Genomic DNA, 24,751 nt, shown 5'->3' on the forward strand with positions numbered 1-24,751 from the left:
ACACCAAATTTTTGTTTGTTTTGGACATGAAATATTCAATGATTTTGACTTAAAATTAAGAAATAAAACAAAGGTTGTTACAGTTGTAAGTTGTAATTATATATTTTTGTATTTACTGCTAACCTAGCTTATGTATTTTAAACTTAGCTCTACGGAAAAATAAGCTTCCAGTACCGTACATGCAGTTAAAACTAGGCAAAATCTTACGCATTTTAGATTGCATGCTTTGCTGACCACAGATTCTGATGTCAAGTCAATAAAATACATTTTATGGATTTTAAGATTCAAAGCTTTGTAGAATAAAAGCTAGTTTGCAGTTTATCACATATAAATTTATGCCAAAAATTTATTCTTTCTTAGTTTAATATATGGAGCTGATTTGAAAGCTGTTGGCCTGCATTTGTAATTTTGTATGCTTGTATTTTGTGATGCCAAGCCAAAAAGGTTGAAACTGGTATTTACGCCAGTAGTGTACAAGTATTTGCTTTTTAACCTGGTGTGTATCATACAAACCCATACAGGACTAGGCAAAATTTTTTCAGTATATTTTGCTGGTGTAATGAAAATCATATGCTACCCACCTGTGTGTAATCTTTACAATCCATTGTCTAAAACGAATGCAATTTAAAAGAAGAATCAAAATGGGATGAAAATTTCAATTGTTAAGTATAGACATTTAAATAATACTCACTCTCAAAAAATGCGTTTGGAACTTGAAAAAGTTCTATAGGCTATCACCATCCGCTCGCAGTATGTTTTTTGTTGACTGCTTTACATTTCACCTTGCCCATGTTGTGCGTATTACAATATTCTTATAAAAAAAAAACAGGTCTTGGTCAGAAGTTTATATATTTCTTGTCATACCTTCCGCACCAATGTTTGCATTTTAATGCTGAAATCAATAATTGCATTAAATTTTAGTTTTTTTTTATGCCAGTATAATAACTGACTTCTACCACATATTTCAAATAGATCAACTTGCAATACAAGCCAGATGGTTTTCTCTGTTAAAGTTTTACTAGTTACTGAGACTAGTTACTTAGCACTTGACAAATCTAATTTTGTTTTGTTGGTTCTTAAGATTTTCTAGAAATAATGTCTTTGCGACCAGTAGTATTCAGTGGGCCATCAGGCTCAGGTAAAAGCACTTTGTTGAATTTGTTGTTTAAAGATTTTCCAAATTCCTTTGGATTTAGCGTTTCACGTAAGTGGTTTTCTATTTTATCATTATTAGCAGCATAGATTTGCTTGTACTCTGTAAGTACCTGTTAAGGAATTTGCATTCATTGTCAAGTTTGAATATTTTTGCAATACAATAAAACGGTATTGCTATTTTAAACATAGTTTTAGTATATATACATACTTCTCTCGATATACTTAGTACAATTTTTATGAATAATATGTGATAAAATTATAATCTATATATACATACTATTCCAATGTAGATACAACCCGACAACCTCGGCCTGGAGAAGTGAATGGAAAGCATTATCACTTTACTACGGTTGACCAAATGGAAACTGAAATTAAAGAAGGAAAATTCATAGAATATGCAAGGTTTTCCGGAAACTTGTATGGAACAAGGTGGGAGTACAAACTAAAGAAGGGTCTAACAAGCAGCTTTATTTGACTGATTTCCATGCATCTCACTCCGTTTGCAATTTATGTTGTTTCCATTATAGCAAAATGGCTGTACAAGATGTTCTGGATAGCAAACGGGTTTGTTTGCTGGACATTGATGAGCAAGGCGTAAAAAGCCTCAAGGCATCTGATATTAAGCCGTTGTACATATTTATCAGCCCTCCATCATTAAAGGTTGGTCATTTTTACAAATTTTGTATAAAATGTTGTTGTGGCGTCTATTATATACGTAAGTCCACTAGATTTAATTTCTTGTGCATTTCAACTGTATTCTTTTTCATGGATATGTTTAATGTAATTATCGAGCCAATGTATGCATGATATTTAATAGACAATTGTGTGTCATTTCCTTTGACTGGTGAACCGGTTTTAAACTGGTTAAACAGGCTCATCATGCCCAATTGTTTCTATGTGCATGTACTTATGCGTATAGACTATTGAGCATACACACTTTAAATGGTGTATAGTTACGGTGTTGGTGTGTCATTCATACTTACAGTGCATGGGATTTATGGTTCATTTATCTGTCCAGCATATTTATATATGCAATTACATACCGCATAATGCAGTGCATATGACAATAGTTAATATGCGAATGGGTAAATTGGTAGCAAATATGGGTGTTATAATGGACAAATTATCACACCTTTGTACCCTATTAAACTTCCATAATTATAAATATATCGGTAACTGCATGTTATATATATATATACATTGTAGCTACATCGCTTTGCTTAATGGTCAGGATTCATGAACTGATATAATAGATGATACTTTAAAATTATGTATATATTTATATATATATAGCTGTTTGTATATATATTAAAAGCATTACCTTGTATATACGACGTATACATATATACAAAATTTGTACAAATCAATTTAAACATTAAGATATGTTTTACTTTTGAAAATAGATATTGCAGCAGCGCTTAACTTCACGTGGAACTGAAACTGCAGAAAGTATTGAACGAAGAATGCAGACCGCAACATCAGCTTTGGATTATAGTGAGTTCATTTAGTGGCAAAGCTTTAAGACTTATCATTTCGGGGAAGACCCACTACTTTATCACGCATGTAAACATATATATTATTTTAAACATATAGGTATGTATTTTGCAGCTAACTATGTATATAATAACACTGTATTGTACAGGCAAAGAAAATGGCGTATACGATCTTATAGTAGTGAATGATGTTTTGAAAACAGCCTACTCACAGCTTAGAACATTTCTATTAAAAGTAAGTTTGGTGATTAATGATCCTTGTTTTTTTGATTGGTAATACTGTGTAGTATCACAAGCGTGCTTAACACTTAAGATTATTGTGCTGCATGACAGCATGCCAATGCAGGGGATTAGCCTTGTTAACATTTTCAATATGTGATCTGTGTAGGGTATGAATTCGTTTTCATGAATTCTTTATTCATTTTTAAAAGTTTGAAAAATCATCATTATGTATGTAGCATGCATATCTGTTTAAATGAGTCTTAAATCTTGCTATGTATACTTCTTGTCTTCTCAGTCGATACAAAATGTTGAAAACTGGATTGTAAATGTATATATAATGTACCATATACACATAGACTACATCCAATCATTGGCAGTATTTGACAACGTGCTGTTGTTTTGACTTGGTTGAAAGGCACCTTCGTATCCATCTAAGGTTTATTGCTGTAGTGAACACGAATGGTCACCCTGAACAGACAATTAATTTTTGTTTAAGAAATTTTTATGAAATTGTGTCTCTTTGGTGTCATTGTTAGTTGCCTGCTCATCAAGAATTAGACATTTCATATCCACGTGTTTGCAGTCATTGGTTAGTTGTGTTTATTTTTCTAATACGTTCAGCATTATTAGTAGGCACTTGTTTACTTTCGATTGTAAATGCCAGTCACGCAATTGAAAGCAAGGGTATTTGCAAAAGTGATTTAGCATTTGTGGTGGTGGTGGTGGTGATGCATAGAACATAGGTCTATGCTATTAAATGCATGTATGTACATGAGGCACATGGTACGTAGCCTATGTGATTAGCGTTTCACACGATTGGTCTAAGCTGCTTTTGCCTTCATTTAGTTGTGAAATCAGTGTTACATTTACCTTATGGATTTGATCTTTTGATATGTATTATATATATAAATGCATAACTAAGCATAGTATTTTCTACTGGGTGTTGATACTTGATTTTTGATAACAATGCATGGTTGTGTAAATAACATATATATATTATATATTAATAATTATTGATAATAAAAACATATTTTCCATCTCAATTACATTATGTATGTATATATATACATATATAATGGTTAATACACACTAATATTGTTTTCACAGTTAAGTAAAATCAAACACAGCTTCTAGCCTGCAAAAGCATTAAAATTATATAAAAATCAGTACAAATTGTGTGCAAGTCGGTAATGAGCATCTGTCATACACGTGATTGCCAATTCATATTTTCTTCACGCTTGTTCAGGAATTGGACCCTTCAGTTATGCACACCCATTGAATCCAATCAGCGTGATAATTGTCGTTGCAAGAAGCGATGTATTTTTGTCGGTGCTATTTGGTTTGACATTTGAGCTGGTCTTGCTCAATTTTCCGATGTTTTAATATCAAATTGTCATCAACATAGATCAAGTGTACTGTTAACGTATATGTATATAATGATTAATCGGTTGTACTTAATATGTTGTAATCATGATATTGTATTTATCTCAGTGAGAAGATTTCAATTTCTTTATCACATTCTGGTTTAATAGGTTTTTACTCCATATTTATATCGTTGTATATTTTAAAAGATTATGCAAAACAGAATTGTCACCATTTGAATTTCCTAGTCTTTTTCACTCATGTATTGGCTAATAGTTCCTTCATTGCAGCCACCTATTGTCTTTCACTTAAGTTTCCAGTTTGTATGTCGCAATATTTTCTTAAACAAAATCTGCGCTTGGGTTTACTAGTGTAATCATCTTAAAGAATTTGATTTTTGTATTTTTTGGAGATATTCAGATTTCAGATTAATTGTTTGGACTTTGGTACTTCCTGTTTAACCATATTATGTTGACTTAAAATTGAAGAGATTTGGAGTGGTTATTCCAAATATGTAATTGAAGTGAATATATATTTAATCAATGATTCCACGTTTGAAGCAATGTTTTTTATTGATTTTGTGCTTTTAATTATGATATAGGATTGGCAAATCTCTCCCTAATCCCATGTAATCAGCATGCATTTTTGCTTTGTATTCAATATGCCATTTCTGTATGTTCTTTTGTCAGTCATGATTCAATATCTCATTGTTGTTTAAATTCCCTATTAGAACTGCAGTTTTAAATCAATTGAAATAATTTAACACCACTTGAATTGGCAGTGATATATTTACCCCTTTTGATAAATAAAAGAAGGTTACTTAGGTGTGAAATCACTTGTCTTGATTGTAAAAAGCAATCAAAGTGAGATTGAGTGTTGCATGAACAGTTTGGTGCGGTAGTGGCACATGTTTGAAAAGAGCAAGATAATGTGTATGCTAGCAATGACAGTTAAGTAATGAAACTTTAACTTTTTAAGCCTATTTTTGATTAACTGTCATGTGTTGTATTGTGCATGTTTGTTTATTCGAGCTTTTAGCAATCAATGTTTTGTCATCTAAACTTAAAGTCCAGATTTGCTGATGTGTCTTGTACTGAACATTAATATTCCATTAATTCACACCTTTTTCACTTGCGCACCAACGGTGTTTTTCAAATCTTTTCATGTCTCTTTAATTTTGCTACATTGGAAAAATCTGGACATGCATATTGTTTAATAGATTTTGTTGTAACCAAAATGACTGAGTGGCTACGTTTTTATAATATGCCACAAAATACCTCATTTTCAATGACAATATTTCCTAATACAGCACTTCCCACATGTAGAAGCAGATTCCTGCAACGAAGAGCAACAACTTCATCAAGAAGAAAATGATGATGATGTAGAAGCGGACCCAAAACCATCGGCCGATAGCCACCTACTGCAGCCTTCTAATGGCCGCCATAGTATTAATGAGATATCTTTAAGCCCTGTCAGATTGAAATCAAGTATTGATGATGATGCTCCGGCTGTCGTAGCCATTGATGCCACTTCATTGGATGACATGACAGACGCACCGGTTGTAACAACTGAGAACTTGGAGAAAAACAGCAAACTTATTGTCACAGACAGATCTTCTTCTCTTATAAATATGCAAGACGAAACAAGCGATCGTGCTTTATTTTGTGGGAAAGGTGGGAATTGCATTTTATTTTAAACTGTTAAATTGAGTTTGTAATTCGACATGATTCTCCCCAGATTTAAGTTCCTTTAATGCTCTGCAAGTTGCCACATTCCATAAAATATTGTTCGATTTTTGCTACTGTGTTGTGCACATGTTCTTAAGTTCTTCAAAACTTTTGGAACATTAACAACATTCCACATTTATTTTGCACCTGCCATGTTAAAATGCAATATGAGTATTACATTACGGAAACCCTTCTGTATTTCATATGCATTTAAGTTCATCTTATCACTGTTTCTGTAATGAGATTTTAAAGAACAGTTGTGATGATGGAGAAAGATGTTTTCATAAATGACGTGTGTATCAACTTTAGAAGTATCCGTAGAAAGTTGTTTTTCAATGCAGTGGTTTCCTGTTTGTTACACCTGCAGGTGAAATTTTGAAGAGCACGTTAATTAAATGTAATTACGTAAGTAATGACAAAACAATTAACCTCATTCATAACAGTATGACAATTGATATGTGGGAAGAATCTGAGCTTTCTACAGCTACTGTTGAAAATAATTGGTTAAGTGTGACCTAAAAGTGCATAATTGTGCGTTATTTCCTGCAAAATGCTAATCCATTATATGTAGTATTTATGCTCTACTGCTCTGTAAAATTTTTATATTTGTTTCTTTCAAAAATTGTACGATTTGCTCATATGTCAAAGCACTTTAAAATTTTTCACTCTGCAGCCGAATGTAAAAATATCTGCAATTTGCGAAACATGTCACATATCAATTTCAAACTAAATATTGTGATACTGTTGTTAATGTGTTTTGACACAACTTGCCTTTTTCAGCGTTATTTTGCCATGAAATAATGTAAATAGCAGAGTAATTCACAGCTGTATATACTCAAATATATATTCCAATTTATATTAACATGATTTTAACTTTCTCTGCCATCTGTATCTTTATAAGCCGTTCTCAAAAGTTACCTTAGACTGTTTGACACTGTTTATGTTATTGATACTGGATAAACTGTTTTTTCAAAGAACTGTTTTGTTTTAAACCTGTTCAAAAAGTAATGTTTATTGTTTTGTAAAGCCATACCAACCTGGGCCTCCTATTAGTGTATAAAGTTTTAAATGATCATGTAGAGGATTTTATTTTTAAGAGATTTTATCATTTATTTATTTGTTGCAAGAAACGCTTTGAAATTATACGTGACCTGTATATTTATACCGTAGCCTACTTGTGATTAACATTATGAAGGTACTGACATGCTGCATCATTTATACTTTATTTTGAATCATCCTGAAAGTGAAGTTTTGAAAGGCTTGCTACACGTCTCTCTTTTCCTGTTTACAAAGCAGTATGCATATTGTTAGAGTTTGTTAAAAGTTGAACTGGTGTGGTATGCTAAGTAAGTACCAAAGCTTCTGTTTGTCACGAGTAAATTTGATTATGCCTGATTACGTAAATGTATGTGATGCTCTTTTTACACTTTTTTTTTACTAGAAATGCAAAGTGCCTATGATGAGTATTATATCTCTTGCAGTCATTTCAGGAGTAGTTTAAGACAACATCTTATAATTCACAGATGTGTTTTTAGCTTTATGCTTAAATGTGGAATTAAGAAGACCACAACGTTAATAGCTTGTGGGCCCAGTGTTTCATTTTCATGTTGCGTTTGGTGCTTGCTATAAAACTTACAAGTATTTTCCTTGCAAGTACAAGGTATTTTTCTTGCTAGAATTTGCTTTGGGTAAGTGGAAATTGTCTACGGATACCTGGTGAAGCAGTTGTACGTTGTGCAAATAGTTTTTGCTTTTACACTTACGTGCACAAGTGTGGGGAGATTCTTTTATTTCATTTTAGACACGTTTTCTTTAAATGTGTAACATGTTATTTTAGTTAAACAAACACGGTGCAATTTTGCAAAGAATACTTGGTGCTCGTAGCTAAATAGGAAGTTGAAAAAGGCAGAGATAAATCTATCACAAGTTTATTTGAATAAGCTGGTACTACACTCAACACTTTACTCGGTGCATACAATTTAATCTCTGAGGTTAGTTTGTTGTTGTTGTTACTTAATGTGAACTATGGAGGATAACACTGTGGGTCAGTTACTCAGCACAATCTTTCTTGAAATGTTCATATCACATTCAGGTAATCATTTTAATTAAACTGCTTCATATGACAGATGCAAATTCAGAGATTTTGTTTCTATCAGTAGTACTCAGGCAAAGTGAAATACCAAGTAATAAAAATGAAATTGCTCAGAAAAACACTGCAATGCAAAACCATCTCTTATCTGGTGAAAGCAGCAGATTTGGTACTATCTTCGACGTTAAAACATAGAAAACATACTTTGAAAGAACGTAATGTGTAAAATGAATACTTATTCACTTCATTACCATGACTAATTTTTTTTAAACAAAATAAACACTGCCAAGTGCATATTGGTAAATTACAAAAGGGCAATACAGACATTTGTGTGAGTAATGATAAACAACTTCAATGTAACAAAATTGCAATGGAACAAAAACACACAAAAAGAATTGAAATGTTAAGGTGCATTCAGTGCAGCCGAACCTTCTCAAGACTTCACCACTTCTCTTGTAGCTAATCTTGGTCTGACATTGGTAAACCTGCAGTTGCCAAAAAAGAGAAATATGAGATATCAAGTCATACATAAAAATACCACAGATTGGCATGCACGAATTTATTGTCACAGAACTTCTTGCCCCGATCTGTTTTGTAATTTATACCTTAAAACACATATATGATCATTGTGGCGATTTTTTATGACCTAAAAATTGCTGAAATATAACCTTATATTTTGTGTCTGGTTCTTTTGCAAACAGTGCATAGCTGGGTTGGAATCACTTTACTTAGAATGATTCAACATTGTAACCAAGTAAAAAACTCATCGTCTTATTAACAAATTGTATGAAATAAATAATGATCTTCAAATTTGTTAAAAATGTGACGTCACATAAACACAACAGTGCAAGGTTGCCTACTAGCCACCATATTTGAAGTTCTTCTTATGCTCTTTACATTTTAACTACTGCGAAAGAATGAACTTTTTTGAACCTCAAAGTTACATTATGTGACACAATTTTCTGTTGCGAATTTTATCACCAACAATAAATTTTATCACTTTATAACTCAGATACTAAAAACCCTATAACATTTTTAAATTTTTATTTAGGCATTTCATATCATTTCAAATTCGTCTACTAGCCACCATACTTAAACATAATTTCTATGACAAAAAAATGTTCTAATGATCATACAACACTTTAATGTGCCACTCATTATCATGTGAAAAAGGCAAATAAACTGCTTGATATCTAGCTAAAAAGAGACGTTTTGTACAATTACTTGGCTAAGTTTGAAAATGTGAGAGTATCTTGAAAAGGGATCATCTAAAACACCGGAAATCCCCCGGTATGGGTCATAAGATTTGATTTATATCATAACTGATTTGCTAATAAAAAAAATTCAGATATTGATCAAATTTAAAAGTGAAGAAGTTTTGTATAAGACTTACTTGCTTAGTTTAAATGGCTCTTTCTCGATTACAAGTTCCTCTTTTTTCATAAGCCGCTGTGTATATGCAATCGGTTTAAGCTTACGCCTTGGCAATTCTCGTTTTGATATGTTTTGCTGATATTCTGTCAAGTTGTACATGCCTGTCAAAAGCAAATACAAAATGTTAAATTTCCATTTTTTCCTTTTGAAGACCAACGACCACAGAATGGCAGCGAAAAGAGAGCATACCTTTAAGCTCATATCATTTTACATGGACATGGCATGTCTACGTCAACTGCCATGCAATGTTATTTACAAAACTACTTCAAATAAGTAGATCCTGCTATTAATTAACTTCATCATGGTTCTCTGTATGCGTTCACCCTTTGTTATGCTCACCAGAGTCGAGAGCATTGTTCTGATTTTCCCATTTCTTCATTTTCTTTTTCTGCTGTCGAGATCGTGTTTGGTACCAGTCTTCGCCATAACCACCACTCATAAGTTTACTGAATTCAACCTCTTTTGGCTTTTGTGAATCTCTGTTATACAAATAGCACGAGATGCCGATGCATTTCTCTTTCAATTGACACCACGGCAGGTGAAAATAGTTTAACTGTTAAGTATTACTCCATAAGCCATTCAATGTATATGGTAAGTTTTTTGAATGTCATCACTCACTGTTTGGATATTTTTGGCAATTTTGTGGTTTCGGATGGAAAAGAACCTTCCTGTTCAAGTAACAATAATCCAAGATCAATGCAATGGAAACAAATATCATATGTATATACATACGGTAGCCTGTATTATTATTATTAGTTCGTTAAAAAAACACAAAGTAAAATTTAAGTGGGTAATCAACTGCACTGTGCAGTAGTCTAGGACCTGCCCGTCCATGTAAAAAGGAGCTCCCCGCCTTTCATATTTTTCCTGAATGTCAAGTCGTTCTCTACGAGCTTGACCCAAATCCACTTCCACCGTTCCTTTCTCTGGAGTAGCTGGCTTCAGGCAACTTTCGTGAATCATGTATTCTGGTGGGAACCATTTTCTTTCCGCAAGACTAAGCAAGACATTACTTTTTATGCAATAAGCTCTTGCCTTCTTAATGTAACAATCGCTTGAAATACTGTAGGTTTAAAGCACTTGGTTTGATGTAAACAAGTAAACACAGTTAGTTATGCATTTTGACATGCATTCTAATTAAAAGCTTGGTTTTTACTCTAACCAGTCCATGCAATAAATTTTCCAAGAATCAATTACAAAAATTAAAACAAAAGAAATACTGACATTTTCTTTTCTTCTTCTGTTGACATTGGCTCATGGTCAAACCAATCCACTCTTGGATATGATTTTGGACCTTTCGGTTTCTATAAAACACAAAATAATTTCATAAAACCATTAAAAAAATGTTATAAAACATGACCCAGAATCCGACTACCTTGACTGCGTTAAATGTGAGAAGATTTTTCCTTCCTCCGAGCTTAGCAAGCTGTATATATTTTGTGTCTGTGTCACGAATCCAATTGCGTTTACTAAAAAAAACAATAAAAATTTATACCTGCTTTTACAAGATAGCCAACCAAATGATTGAGGTGCATCTAGTTTTATATTGAAAAATTGTTAATTTGTACAACATTTTGGGAGCTAAAATCAAAGCTGGAAAATTAACTTGTTAAACCAGGTCCGACATATTCAACAACATAAGATTTTTAACCAAAAAGGTTTAAAGGTGATTAGAATATATATGAAAGAAGGTACATGTCCTGACATTAGAAAGGTGCCTGTAGAAGTTAGTGTAGTTGGTAAATTAAACGTGTGCATACTTTGAACCAGTCTCTCTTTCCATTGCTTCAATGTCATCAGGTGTTAAGCCGGGAATCTGAGAAGCAACTGGAGCAAACTGCTTCTCTTTCTTTGCTTTTGAAATTGGAGCATGGTAAAACCAGTCCTGACCACCTCCTTTTGACAGCATTACTCTTAAGCGTTACTAAATTGGCTACGTTATATCATAACAGTGCTAGTGGGATTGCAGTAGACAAACCCTTGGGGTGTAACTGAAATAAACATGTACTACTTATAAAATATAAATAAAATTCTGAATCAAATGTAGGTATATTCAGGGTTGTAACCAAGTCATTTTCTTCTTGGACTTGAGTCAATTTGAGTTGTGACTCAAGTCAGTTTAAACTGTGACTCGAATCAATTCAATGTCAATGCTTTAACTTAAAACCTTTCAAATTGTTAACTACAGATCTATTTTGCGCAAATGTTATAACGTGATTTGAGTCATTAGGACTTTGACTCGAGTAATGGGTCATTACAACACTTGGTATATTTCACATTGAAAACACACAGCACAAGTATATAATATAACGCACAAGGTACTGGTACTTCAGTTTGGTATGGTATGATAATCTTTATCTTCAGACTTATGAAAATCTTAGCACAACTTAAACCTGACGATGGTTCCTCTTAGCTCAAGCCCCAGTTACAGAGCTAGCCTTAGTGCAAGTTTCAATTGTCACACAATTTTTGTTTTTTCTATTTTTTATAGTATTTAGAACTGTCCACCAGGTCCAATGATAGGAAGCGTTGTTAATGCCTTGCCCAAGAGCATTACAACGGTATAGCATTACTGGATGTCGAAGACCACTGGGTATTGTGTGGCCAGTGCTACTCGGCTACTTAGGTATCATTTTGCGCGAATTCAGAACTGGTCATCAGGCCACTGAGCTGGAACAAGCGCCATCAATGCCTTCCCTAAGGGCATTACAACAGTATCGCCAGTGGGTATGGAACACGGGCCACATTACTGGTTATCTTGAACCCGATGCTCTAGCTACTTGACTACCGTTACGGTCCATAGTGAAAAATGTGGCACATGAATGCACCAGGTTGATCAACATGGACCCCTAACTTTTTTATTTTCACTTCGATTTATAATAGATAAACAAAGAAAAACTGGTTGCCTTTACGCAAATTTATAATAAATAAAAAAAGAATTAAGGGTTCAGTGATTGCCATCACGCCAAAATTTGCGTCTTTTCATGCACGAGTTCTCGTCGAAAAGTGCAGTAGCCTACTTTCTAGAGGTATAAGACTAGGTGCCTAAGGTATAAAACTGAGCACAACTTTTTTGCAAAAAATTTCTCTTAATTTAATAGCCTATCGTTAAAAACGGACTGCGTGATCTACTTAAGGCTGTTCGTTCGGGAATCTGGCTCGCTTTCAAAACAAATTTTCATCAGAATCTGCAGTCTTGATTATATTGTGATTGTCATAACAACCGATTTGATGTCTATGTGCTAGTGGATACCAGATTAAATTAAAATTTCATATGAAACTGTTACTTGCATCTGCTTTGCTTATTTAAAGTCAATTGATTTTAAAAAACGTAATTCTATGTTTGCTGTTGTATTAATTTTTCAAATCTAAAGAATAGGATCTAAGTAAATTAAACTATAAATGTAGTAGGGAAATACCCACTAAGTTTTTCTTTAACATAGAAATCGATTTATAAGCTGTAAGTATTAAACTAAGCAGATAACACTTCCAAGGTAAATTAGTAGTTTTCTTTAATGCCATAGATAATGTATTATGAGATTATATAAAACAATATTATTGCAATCCAATTTTCTATGTTAATCCACAAACTTTCGGTTTCGTCAGATGTAGGCCAAGATAAGTAGGCGTAAATATAAACCAGTTCAACATATTATGCAGAGCATGAGAAATAATTTCTAAAATTTTGGAAGAAACATTTAAGCTAAGTAGTTCTAATTATAAATAAATTGTTTAAAAACATTCTAGCATTTGCGAATTGAGTACTATGTCTTAGGTTTTCAAAGTGATTGAATACAAAGCAAATAATAGCTACTAACTTGGTGGTAAGTTGCGTGTTGAACGGTCTGGTATTTTAATGCGTAAAAGTTAACCCAGATAAGCAAAATATACTTTTTATTTTTTCCAGTTATTTACGTTAACAAGTCAAGCAAATAAATCAATTTATAAAGAAGTTGTAAATAAATCCATCGTCGACATATAAGCTTATTTATACTTTTTACATTCCTTAATTGATAAATGAAATTCGATAAAAAGTCACACATATGTGAAAAAGGCCAAACGCCTTGCCAAAATGAGTATATAACTTATATGCTCTGCATAAACAGAATATTTTTGCCATTAATTGATAGGATTAATGTGGTGCATTCGGTTATCGTCTAGTTATTTGTCGATGAAATACGAAAAAACATAATTCTCCTATATATGTGATTCTTTACCGCGATTAATCAAATTTTAAAATTTTTATAAAATTTGACTAGATATAGGTTAACAAATTTTAACAAACTTTAACTCGCTAATGATTGATAAGTTCTTTAAAATAAATGCGTAGCTATCGCGGTGTTTCGGAATTCTACAACCAATAAATTTACTGGGAATGAATTGATGAGTTTTTCGCACACGTGCGAGTAAAAATTAAATATTAATTCATGTGCAATCAAAAGCATTATATTTCTGAACTGGCCAGAATTATCCAGATAAATATACGTAAGTTTATTTTTAGCAAAGAAACGATTTCGAAATATTGATTGTGAATCACAATATCGCGATATGCCGACAGCAGACGGTTTTAAAAGTCAAAATGTTCAATTTAGAACCAAATTAAGATGAAGCTGTCATATCTCGATTCAATTAGACTACAGTATATAAATCTAAAAGTGGAAATTTATTTTATATATTTTGCTATAAAACCTCTCAAGCATAAAAAGCGCCAGCTTAATTGCAGACTTGATTGACGTTTCCTTTTCACAAAGGTACTCAAATTATTAAACACTCGAACATAAATGACTGTAAATATCGCATACTATAACCTTGTAATCAGGTAAGGTGTAGTTTTCTGTCGTTTATAAAGTATATAAACCATACCGTACTTTACATCTCGCTATAGAGTTATAAAGATTTTCAACCTTAAACTGTGACAGAAAATCATTTATTTTGTACATAAAGGTTCAGGATATTTGGTAGTTAAACATTTATGACGAAAAATGTTTACGGCCTATTAAACTGTTGTTAGAAGATTATAAGCTTTTATTTAGAATCTTGAATGCAATACTGGAAACAAAATCGCAGCTGTTTCCAAAAGCGGTATAAGAAAAGCGTGTTTTGTGTTATATTACCGACCGTGCAACTCACAGCAGTAATCTGATATAGGTTCGCTCTTAAATGTTAGATTCATTTCTTCTGCAACCACAGCATGGATAAATGAAAACGAAAAAGCGTCTGATCCGCTGACGTACAGGAAATTGTTTTTATTAGGCTTCATTTAGATTTTTATTGTACAGTAATGAAGTAAGATGTCGGTGATATATCAGATCAGAAAAATAAATTTTTTATGATGTACACCCTTTATAAAGAAGACGTTTTGGTTTTGCAGACATCATTCCACATTTTGAACCTTGACGCTTACGTTATACATTTGTTTACTAGAATTATCTTATTGCTACTCATTTTTGCTGCATCATGAAAACTCTCGTCTTGCTCGAAACTTTGTTGCTAGTTACTGCCTTCGCTGATTGCTACATCCTGAAACAACATTTTGGCGAGAGTGATTACCAAGATTGGAATGGCTGGCGATCCCGTCACCTGGCACCTTTCGGATCGCAACAGAAAGAGTCCGACGTGGCTTTGAAGCCACAAGACAAACGCCAACATTGGTCGGTAAAGCTTTCTCCTGGAGGCAAACGGAGTGGCTTTACGGATGTTGTTCAAACGCAGCATGAAAGAAACCCAGGTGTGGAAATTCTGGAAGAGAGAATGAAGACGAAAGAGGAGGCTCGCGATCAAGATCAATATCCTATGATGTTGCAAATTCTTCAGAAAATACTTGACGTAAGTGCAGGAAACAATTTGTAGTTTCCCAAACCTCGATTGTGCAATAGGCCTAATAGCTAGTTTCAGTCATTTATTTTTACTGAAATCTTTATAATTTTTGAATAGATATTTTAATCTAAATTCAAAGTTTTCGAGAGTATGAGATTTTTCTTTCGATGGTTTGCGTTCAGCGTTAAAGTCGTGCAAAATGTCAAAAAATTTAAACAAGAAATTTAAACTTTTCACCATTGTGAGCGAATACAAGAGTAACATTTAACTTATTTTTTTCATGGAAGGAAACGAAAAACTACGGTGAACTTCAGACCGATCCCGAGGATTTTTCACGGTTCAGTTACGACAACCAACCGCAAAAATCTTCCCATTACTAGCTCAAGTAAGATATTCAATTGAAATTCTTTTCTTGAAATCTTTTCATTCGTTGTATAGGATTATTTGCAGTCAGGTTGCAGCATGAATTAATATTCAATGCGCCGTTTTGCTTTTTCTTGCTTCTTATCTTTTCAAATAGTCAATATATAATTTTACAGATAGAGTGACCAGACTGCATTTTTATGTTATTTTGTACCAATGGTATTTATGCTTCTTAGCTTATTTATCATTTGTTTTACATTTTTCTTTTTATTCTGATGCTATAGTCATAAAGCGATATGCAATGAATGTTCTTTGATTGTTGCTGTAAATAGGTTAGAACCGTCCGGCCTGACTTCATAACAATGTTCCCTTGAAAAGATTTCGGAGTTCTACCACCATTTCGATCACCTTGTAAATACGACACTTCAAATGCTATTTGGACAACTCGGTTTCAGTTTAGTGTTCAATTTTGCTTGTATGTCATTGCGTCTGTGTGCATAGCAAAATAAAAATACCGTACTGTAAATCTGGAGGAGAAACTTATTTTTCGAAAATTTACGTTTGGTAAGAAACTGTAACATGCACTTGTATACGGTTTTGTGAAAACACACATGATTTTAACCCTGTGATAGATTAGTCATATGTCAGTTAACTAAACCCTCCTCAAACTATACAGTTCCATTAATCAGATTTCAATGCGTAAGCAAATGTTATCAGTCATACAGCTTATGATGAGATTTGCATGACAGCAGTCACGTTTATATCCGTAGCCTACTAACGGGAAATTCGAAACTATTTTTTAAAATTTCGACAATTTTTATTAGCTTTTGTAGCCTATGCGCTGGAATTTTTTAATAAAAGGAATTTTTTTTAGTTGCCGAAAAAGTTTTCGTTTCCAGACAGTTTTTGTTTCTATAGTGCTAAGTGCGTTAAATAGTGCTAAGTTTTATAGATTTGACTAAGTGAGTTGGTGGAGTGAATTGGTAAACCGTTTGGTTGCAGACCCAAACAGTACAAAAGCGACAGTTTGCCATGTTTTCCAAGTTGTTAAGAAGATTTCTGTACCATTTTCAAATTTTGTGGTAATTATTACCCAGAACCTTTCGAACCAGCTTTTACCTTTGTAAATTAAACGTTGTATGAGGAGATTTTATCGTTTTTTCTTATGACAATTACTAGACCTCTATGAGAATGCAATTAAGTGGGATCGAAGTTTTCAGCGTGTGTTATCAAGCGACAAACAACTTGCTTTCAACAGCAAGCGAGTATTGCTGAGAAATGTCTACCCTCTACACACAATTCAAGTTAATCGTGGCAATTTCCTACGCAATTATATGCAGTGGTAGTGAACGCTTTGAAGACAAGCTCATTGAAAGCACTACAACGATCAAGTGGGTGAAAGTTTTAAAAACATGTTTTCTGATCTGAATGAACCCCGTCATTGATATGTAATAGTGACTTACCTCCACAAACGAGAGAAGCGCTGTGGTCATTCGAGACAGGGCAACAGCTTCAGATTTTTAGCATTGCTGACAAAGCGCATAGTAGTGAATCATATCTGACAGAATTAGCCTAAAGCTAATGATCGACTGAAAGGTTGTGCTTTATTTACGGCGGCCTTGAATTAGTTTTATATAACGATTTCGTTACGTTTTCTGCCAGAGTAGCCTACTGTGATAGCTTTGGAATATGTTAGCACGAAGCAGCAGTTTTGTTCCTTGCTTTTTTGCTGTGGCAGTCTTTCTAGTTAAAGGTAAGTTGGCATGTTAGTTTCAAGAAACAATTCTTTCCTCTTTGTCAATCAACTGTTGCTTTCTGAAACTGATCTGGTGAATACTCTAGACATATAATTAGACCATTTCCATACGTAGGCATTTTATACTACTGTGGTGTTAATAATTTCTCGATTTTCCAAATGTCTGTGTGCTAGCTATATAGAGAGAGTGTGATTCGAAGCTTAGACAGCGGAACGTACTTCACTAAATGTACCAATCCAACAAAGATTCGATCCATCATTGGGAATTAGGCAGTCGTTGCAGTTCATAAGCATGTACATTGCACAGTACTTTTGTTATTTAGCCCAATGTCCGACAAGGAACGAGACAATAGCACGCCACGTTGGAAGGTTTCCTTGCCGGAAGTCCTGCACTCCAGGCGACTCAAGATGCAAAGGGACAAGGGTGTGCACTTGTGACCATGAGTGCGGTTACTCCTGTATAAAATTTGGTAAGTAATACCATATACTGACTGAGTATATTTATGTATACCATTTCACAGTACACCTGGAGAAGTAAGCTTATGCTTGCGAAAGCTCGTGTACTAAAATATAAATAAAGATAACCTTCATAGTGTCAAACTATATCCAGTTTTTTATTTTACTTTAATATTCGGTTGCCACGGTTCAGACAACATCAACTTTGTAGACAATATTCTGAGTTGGTGTTACAGTAGGCTGCTGTATGCAGTGGTTAACGGACAATTAAGGCAACTCGAACTTTACGTATAACTATATACGAATACAGCAGGTTCCATCTTGTTCCAAACGATTGACACAAGCTGCTGTCTACGTTTATTATGTCTGTATTCAGTGTTTATTGTATTCTGGCACAGGGTTGACTTAGGCCATTCCACAGCAATAGTAGCATAGCTTGTAGGAAAAATAACGCCTTGAGGATAACGTTTTAGTTAAGCGGTTTTTATTGGTAGGAAATCGTGATAGCGTTTGTGTTATGGTGGTACGTCCATTATAAAGAAGATAAAAATATCTTATCAGAAAACTTTTGCCCGCTCCCCCCGGCTATACCAAATATGGAAAATGTTTTCATCTATCGTGGGAACACCAATCCTTCACTCGTACCGAAGACAACTAACGAATTTCGGTACGACGATATGGCTGAATACGTGTGCGCACCGGGATATTCAAAGGAAAACACAATTCCGCATTTTTGCCACGGAAGACGAGGTTGGACTGGAACCACTAATTGTGTCCGTAAGTAAAAATATCTTTTATTTTGATTAGAAATATCATATCTACGGGTTTACGTGCATTATAGGCAATTACATCAAACCCATTAATGGGTAGTCGACGAAGCAGCATGAGACAACTGCCAAACCTGTTGCATAGCAAAAACGTTATAGACCTATCTATATGCGGAGAGTGTTTTGACACCAAAACTATTACATTGGTTTTGCAAATAATTTCACATGATCTTTGATCCTTTCAACATGTTGAAGGATGTTATACTTGCAGAGATCTGTCCGAATGAGCAGAACATTCCAACAGATGTTGTGACAAGCGTTCAGTGCGGTACGTCGTGCAAAACTGATGACGATTGCAACGAAAGCAGACGATGCTTCTGTGACGGTCTCTGTGGTCGGACCTGTGTAAGCGAAGGTACGGTTATGTCAGTACTGTATTGGCATTAAGCTGTACGGGCATAGTACGCTTGACATCAGGCTGGCATTTGTAAAAATTCTTTGCAAATTTTTTTTAAAAAATTTGTTTTACTTCTACAGTGACGTCATGTGTTGTCCCGTCGGGTCTCGGAGCATCGCTGATTACGTCACCACCAGATGCGGCAACGAGAGCAGTTGGGGAATCGATGACGTACCGGTGTCGTGGAAGAGAGAGACTGCTGGGAGGGGCAGAGGGCGAAAAATCGGTTACGTGCTTGATGGATGGAAGATGGAGTGATCAACCTCCGGCTTGCGTTGGTAAGATGACGACGAAAATTGATAACAGAAAGAGTAGATACCAGATTTGCGAAAGTAGATCCAAGGTTCTGTGACGTCAGCTATACATGTTAGGGTATAAAAAGTAAAAAGAGAATGCCTCTGTACAATTTGTTTTTGTTTACCAATGTGCGGAAATGGGACAGATTGATGTTCAACATATTTTGTGAATTTGGTAGAATGACTTATATCTGCCACTTACGATTGCGAATAAGTTTAAAGTTACACGACAAAGGAAAAAAACTTGAATTATATTTTTTTTAGATTTAGAACGCAGTTACATACAAGCTTTTGACAACATTAATCACGTGGTTTACTTTCTTTTTGATCTCGCGTATGACGTAGACGATACGTCACTAAGAAATTCAGTAGAGTTTTCCTTAAATCTTGTTCGAAGGGTAAGCAGGTTTTACTATGATGACGCATAATAAATAAGCAAACAATTAACCCTAAACGTGGTGATAACTGCTAAAAGCACTGTAGGCTAATTCCTTGAATGTGATTTATGTGAGCTTTTTCTTTAATTTGTACATTTTTGCAGTTCGCTGAAAACAGCACAGGTGGTTTTAGCTGTGGTGTTATTATTTTTGCATCAAGAGCGAAAATTATCCTAGACCCATCTGGATCACAACAAACACCAGATGACGTAATTGAGTTGCTCAAATCAATTCCAAAGAATAGAGGTATATCTTCTAATATACTTGTTATGCAGCATTTTGCTAAATAAATCAGCAGGATTTTTATCGACGGAACCCTACTCGTGTAAGGGAAATAGAAATGAACCTTTCGTATAAGTGTCTGCATGCATTGAAAGAGGTGGTATATTTTTCATTGGTTCTGTAAGTTGCCTAGTATTTTGTCTTCTGTCAAAAGCTTCCACGCAGCCTTTACTTGGGATGGAGAGGTATACAAGTGCTTCTTTGCTCCTACTTAAAGAACTCATGATGTTGTCCAGCTCTCAAAGTGCAAGCAAAAATCACGGGTCGTATGTCCTATTATTTACAAACGGTAAAGAAAACGTGGGGTAACTTTAAATGCATGCATTAGTTGTTTGGTTTCAAAACGTTACTACTAACAACATAATCAGCTCGTTGTGTTCACAACATTTCGTGTTGATTTGCAAAGGAAAACACGGCATGGGCTCTCCACCGGGTCACGAAGTGGTTTCGATAAGCAGGAGCCGGGATAAGCCGGAGGTAATTACTCGCAATCGATCGCAACAATTCGGTTTCAACGTCAAACTTGTTGTTGTCGTTGCGCTTGATCGGAAGTATATGAATCGTTTTATTTGCTGCAATTCGCCAACGACCTAGCTAATGATGTAATTGTTGAAAAGAAACAAACAATGGGAAACTTTTATTGCAGTTTTTCTTGATAACATCTTGTACTCACTGCATGGAATCGTCGGACATCAATGAGGAATTTTTAATGCTGGCACAAGATAACCCAGAAAATATCTATTTTCTGGACAACCATTACGAAATCGACGACGTCATTGATAATATAACGGACGCAAGAATTGGTAAAAAAGTTCTGTCCTAAGCGGATTTTTCTTGAAATTGTTAAACTTCGGAAATTATTCTTGAATTATTTTGCAGATTTCTCCGTCTGTGGTCAAGCTGGCGATATAGGTAGCGCCAGAGAGCAAACCAGACTGGACAGAATCATTGGTGGCTCAGACGCCACAGAACGATCTTGGCCTTGGCAAGGTGCCATTACCTTGTACAACGAGAATGTTATAAAGGTACGTTGCCTCTGCTCACGTAAAGCTTTCAAAGCAATCTCGATTATATTATAGTGTTTGCCGGAGTTGTTACAACACGAGTCAGAGACTTTATTTTGCAAAGACTTGACTTGATTCGAGTCACTTTTCACGAAACTACATAAATCACTTGACATGACTCGAGTCGGTTCTTGTTGATTATGTTTTCGGTATCAAGGCAAAAAGAATTTTTTGTTACTTAAAAAGAAGTCTGTTTCTCTACAAAGGCGTTCGAGGAAGCAAAACAAAGCAAATTTAAAAAAATTCCAAACGTTTCTTGATGACAGTAACGGTATTTTGACTTTTTTTTTCATGGCTTAGCTTCAGATATCAATTGGTTTAATTGGTTTCACACAAGTCCATTGATTCGACAAATGATTCGACTTGACTTAAGTCACTTTTTCCAAATGTTTCGACTTGAGTTTGATTACTTGTTTACAACTCTGCTGTTTGCTTTTAAGACCTACGCAGACACCAACTTTTTTGGTGGAGCAACCCTGATCAGTAATCGCTTTGTTTTGACTGCGGCCCACTTATTTGTAACATTAAGTGGCGCATACGACGGATGGCAACAGGATGTGGTGGTTACGTTAGGTTTGTTATGAACGTTTTACCAAATTTTACAAATTTACAAATCGTTTTACAAATTACCGTTCGCTTTTCTGAATGTCTTTCCGGGTTTTCATCTTATATTATGTCGTCCAGGTCTACACAAACGTCCGATGCACGGTGGAGACCGGCTTCCATCGGTCGTCAAAGTCTTTCGAGCTAGAAATGTGATTGAGCACGAATTATTCACCATGGAAAGATACGATTACGATGTGGCGCTGGTTTGCAAAAGTTCTTATAGTTGTAATAGATTTGTTCTAAATTATTACCGTCGATTTCAGATGATTTATTCTTACACCCTGTCGATGTTTCGGGGTCACCAGTTAAACGTGTACTTTCTTCATGTAATTTTAATTGGCTAATCTTTTCTGGACATTAATAAATTCTTATAGATTTCTATTAAAACTATGATCTGTCCAACCTACTAAATAGTTACTTGAAATGACATCACGACTTCAACGCCATCTGTTGGTACAGATTGAGCTTGGAGACGAGATAAAACAAGTCGGCGATGTTTGGGAAACAACATCCAACGAGGGTTGGGTCACATACACGGCCTTCATCAGGCCAGTGTGTCTGCCTTGCATGGGAGATAGCTGGCTGGAAAGAGTCTTCACGAATTTCCAACCTGAGTTACCAATTGGAAATCTAACTCAAGAAGAATGTAGAATAAGAGGTAGGATAACTATATTTTTCAGCTATAAGATATATGTAAGTTATTATATTCAGATATATACTGTATGTAGTGATATAGTTGATCATTGTGAATCAAAATGGTATTTACAAACTAAACCATATAGAAGAAGCTTTTTAAGGGAAGTTTCTTCTTTTTAAGGTGACATTTTGCTTGAACGTAAACCACGAAAGAAAAAACCGTTAGCTGTGGTCACTGGATTCGGTCACACTTCCCCACTTTTGGTAAGTCATGCAAGTGAAGCTAGACCTTCTCTCTACCTCAGACAAGGATTGCTAAAACTGGAAACAGATGAGCGGTAAATGCAAGTCACAGCTTCTACAGGAGTCCTAGCTTAATAGTCAATAACAAAGCTTAGCAGAGTAAAATGTTGCTGCTGTAAAATAAATTTTAATACATATACTTTGAAAGTAAAGTTGCTTATTGAGATTACAATCAAATTATTTCTTTCCTCTGTGAATAATTGCAGTCCCTTCAAAATTCAAAGTCTACAATCGACGTCAAGTTTATTGAATTTCTTATTAGCCAAATTGTAGAGAGTGGTGTTTACGGTTTCAGATGCAGGATAGTTGCAAACGATATTATTGACTGGTCTGTTCCACCTGGGAAACTTTACACGGAACGTATGCTTTGTGCTGTAAGTGCCTTCTACTACAGAACTATTGATGCTTGCATTGGCGATACAGGAGGACCTTTTGTGAAAGAGGTGGGAATAACGTAGGCTACTGTAGAATGTTATCTCGCCATTTGACGATTGTTGACTGAAAAAGCAATAGAATAAATTTTGTAGATCTCAACTGCCAAAAAGTAGGAATTTTTTAATCTTTGTTCACTATGACGAGACATTCCACATTTTGCAGATATACCATGAGCAGACAGGAAAGAGCTTCTGGATGCAGATTGGGCTCGTTAGCTGGGGCTGGGGTTGTGGACAGGAATATCGTCAAGACGGGATACTTCACCAGTTTCCTGGTTATTACACGAACGTTTTGCGAATGATGTCATGGATTAAAAAACGTTATTCTTAAAACCAGGGTTGATCGTTTCAAGGTTTAACTTCTAACGGTAATGTACTTCTAACAGACTTGCAACTGCCACAAAAATTCAATTCAATTTTTAATTGTTTGCATTTTATTATCGTTGTTCAGAATGGCAGCTAAATATTTGCTGTGTCAAATATATCTGTTTCTAGAAAATGAACAATTCGCTTTTTTAATGCAGCAATTGGAAGCCGTTTATCGGCAAATTGTCAGGGTCTTGTTGTTTCATATATCGACGAGATTTTAACTCTGACCAATTCTTGTCTCTTTTCTCGTAATATTCATCGTACATTCGAATTTTATTTATAACAGAACTCTTTGAGATTGTTGTTAATTATGGATCTGATTACTTCACACAGTTAAACAATTAATTACATTTCTTTCAATTTAATACAACTAGTTCTCTGGAAACTTTATTTTACTTACAGATATTATATATGTTTTTCGTGATGGATTCAATTCAAAATGAATTGTTTTAAGTAATCGCTTCTGGTTTATTGTTGGTTTAGTCGCGTCATTAAATTAACTTGTCACATAAAGCCCCATTTATAAGTGATCCATAGGAAAAAAGAGGGGCAAAGTTCAGGGTTGCTTTATAATCTGATTTTATTACAATCAAAAATGCCCCGGTAATTTTGTAATGATTTTTCATCTGTCGGTGAAGCATTAGAAAAGCTCCAACTATAAGTTCGCAAACCTATCCGAAATTTTTGGATTCAAATATTGTTTCCAAAGTTCCCTTTTCGGAAAAAATATTTTGCCCTAAAAAGCATGAAAAAAGCATTTATGAAAATACAATCGAGCTGCATTGAAAAACGTCCATTGGCTTTGAGTGGGCCGTGAAAGCGGTAAAAAACGTTCCTGGCAAAAGAAAATCCGTAACAGTATGAAAGAACACTTACTTGACAAATTTTATGATGTTTTCTCTTTTCTTTTGCGTTGTATGTTCACTACAGACGTAACAAAATGACCCAGGGCTCTTGCTGATATTACACTATAGCAGATGAGGATTCGTAAACTGACTTGGCTAAGCACAAGTAATTAAATCTTTGTCAAGCATTTCACCTACAGTATTTCTGCCACTGAGAACTGTATGATCCACAGTATAAGACTTTGGAATGGAGAGTTTATCAACCTTTCTTTGGATTATCATGCTGTAAAAGATTAATCAGTCTGGAAAGTGTCTGTTGTTGTTATAATAATTTCTTCTAGGTGATAAAATACGATCAGGTGTATAGTTTTCTTACCTAAA

General features: G+C 34.6%; 4 protein-coding genes across 7 annotated transcripts; 3 read left to right on the forward strand and 1 right to left on the reverse strand.

The window, feature by feature from the left end:
- Positions 1-1,058: 1,058 nt before the first annotated feature.
- Positions 1,059-7,827, forward strand: LOC143468842 (guanylate kinase-like). 3 transcript variants are annotated; one of them, XM_076966274.1, is made up of 6 exons: positions 1,059-1,204; positions 1,446-1,584; positions 1,683-1,815; positions 2,559-2,649; positions 2,798-2,883; positions 5,542-7,827. In XM_076966274.1, the coding sequence occupies exons 1-6, from the start codon at positions 1,096-1,098 to the stop codon at positions 5,926-5,928; spliced, it is 945 nt and encodes a 314-aa protein (XP_076822389.1). In that variant the 5' UTR covers positions 1,059-1,095; the 3' UTR covers positions 5,929-7,827. The 3 variants fall into 3 exon arrangements, with proteins under 3 accessions (XP_076822389.1, XP_076822390.1, XP_076822391.1); XM_076966275.1 differs by having other exon boundaries at positions 5,558-5,769; XM_076966276.1 differs by lacking the exon at positions 5,542-7,827 and adding an exon at positions 4,117-5,064.
- Positions 7,828-8,023: 196 nt separating this feature from the next.
- On the reverse strand, positions 8,024-11,492 carry LOC143468843 (uncharacterized protein C7orf57-like). The gene is made up of 8 exons (XM_076966277.1): positions 11,243-11,492; positions 10,858-10,951; positions 10,707-10,786; positions 10,305-10,479; positions 10,101-10,150; positions 9,822-9,961; positions 9,442-9,583; positions 8,024-8,533 (listed from the first exon to the last, which is right to left on the reverse strand). Exons 1-8 carry the CDS (start codon positions 11,389-11,391, stop codon positions 8,482-8,484), a joined length of 882 nt encoding a protein of 293 aa, XP_076822392.1. The 5' UTR covers positions 11,392-11,492; the 3' UTR covers positions 8,024-8,481.
- Positions 11,493-14,873: 3,381 nt separating this feature from the next.
- LOC143469390 (uncharacterized) lies at positions 14,874-16,168 on the forward strand. The gene is made up of 3 exons (XM_076967066.1): positions 14,874-15,308; positions 15,587-15,684; positions 15,995-16,168. The coding sequence occupies exons 1-2, from the start codon at positions 14,940-14,942 to the stop codon at positions 15,677-15,679; spliced, it is 462 nt and encodes a 153-aa protein (XP_076823181.1). The 5' UTR covers positions 14,874-14,939; the 3' UTR covers positions 15,680-15,684; positions 15,995-16,168.
- A 1,057-nt stretch (positions 16,169-17,225) lies between these two features.
- Positions 17,226-24,038, forward strand: LOC143469513 (uncharacterized). 2 transcript variants are annotated; one of them, XR_013119134.1, is made up of 17 exons: positions 17,226-17,415; positions 17,742-17,888; positions 18,436-18,651; positions 18,913-19,056; positions 19,179-19,376; positions 19,659-19,792; positions 19,936-20,077; positions 20,268-20,402; positions 20,520-20,590; positions 20,760-20,916; positions 20,993-21,138; positions 21,618-21,750; positions 21,862-21,986; positions 22,243-22,441; positions 22,601-22,683; positions 23,018-23,165; positions 23,320-23,459. XR_013119134.1 is itself a non-coding variant. In XM_076967240.1 (17 exons), exons 1-17 carry the CDS (start codon positions 17,352-17,354, stop codon positions 23,485-23,487), a joined length of 2,484 nt encoding a protein of 827 aa, XP_076823355.1. In that variant the 5' UTR covers positions 17,230-17,351; the 3' UTR covers positions 23,488-24,038. The 2 variants fall into 2 exon arrangements, 1 of the variants encoding a protein (XP_076823355.1); XM_076967240.1 differs by having other exon boundaries at positions 17,230-17,415; positions 22,601-22,757; positions 23,320-24,038.
- The last annotated feature ends 713 nt before the right edge of the window (positions 24,039-24,751 follow it).

The sequence above is a fragment of the Clavelina lepadiformis genome, chromosome 8, assembly GCF_947623445.1.
Source record: "Clavelina lepadiformis chromosome 8, kaClaLepa1.1, whole genome shotgun sequence".
Classification (NCBI taxonomy): Eukaryota; Metazoa; Chordata; class Ascidiacea; order Aplousobranchia; family Clavelinidae; genus Clavelina; species Clavelina lepadiformis.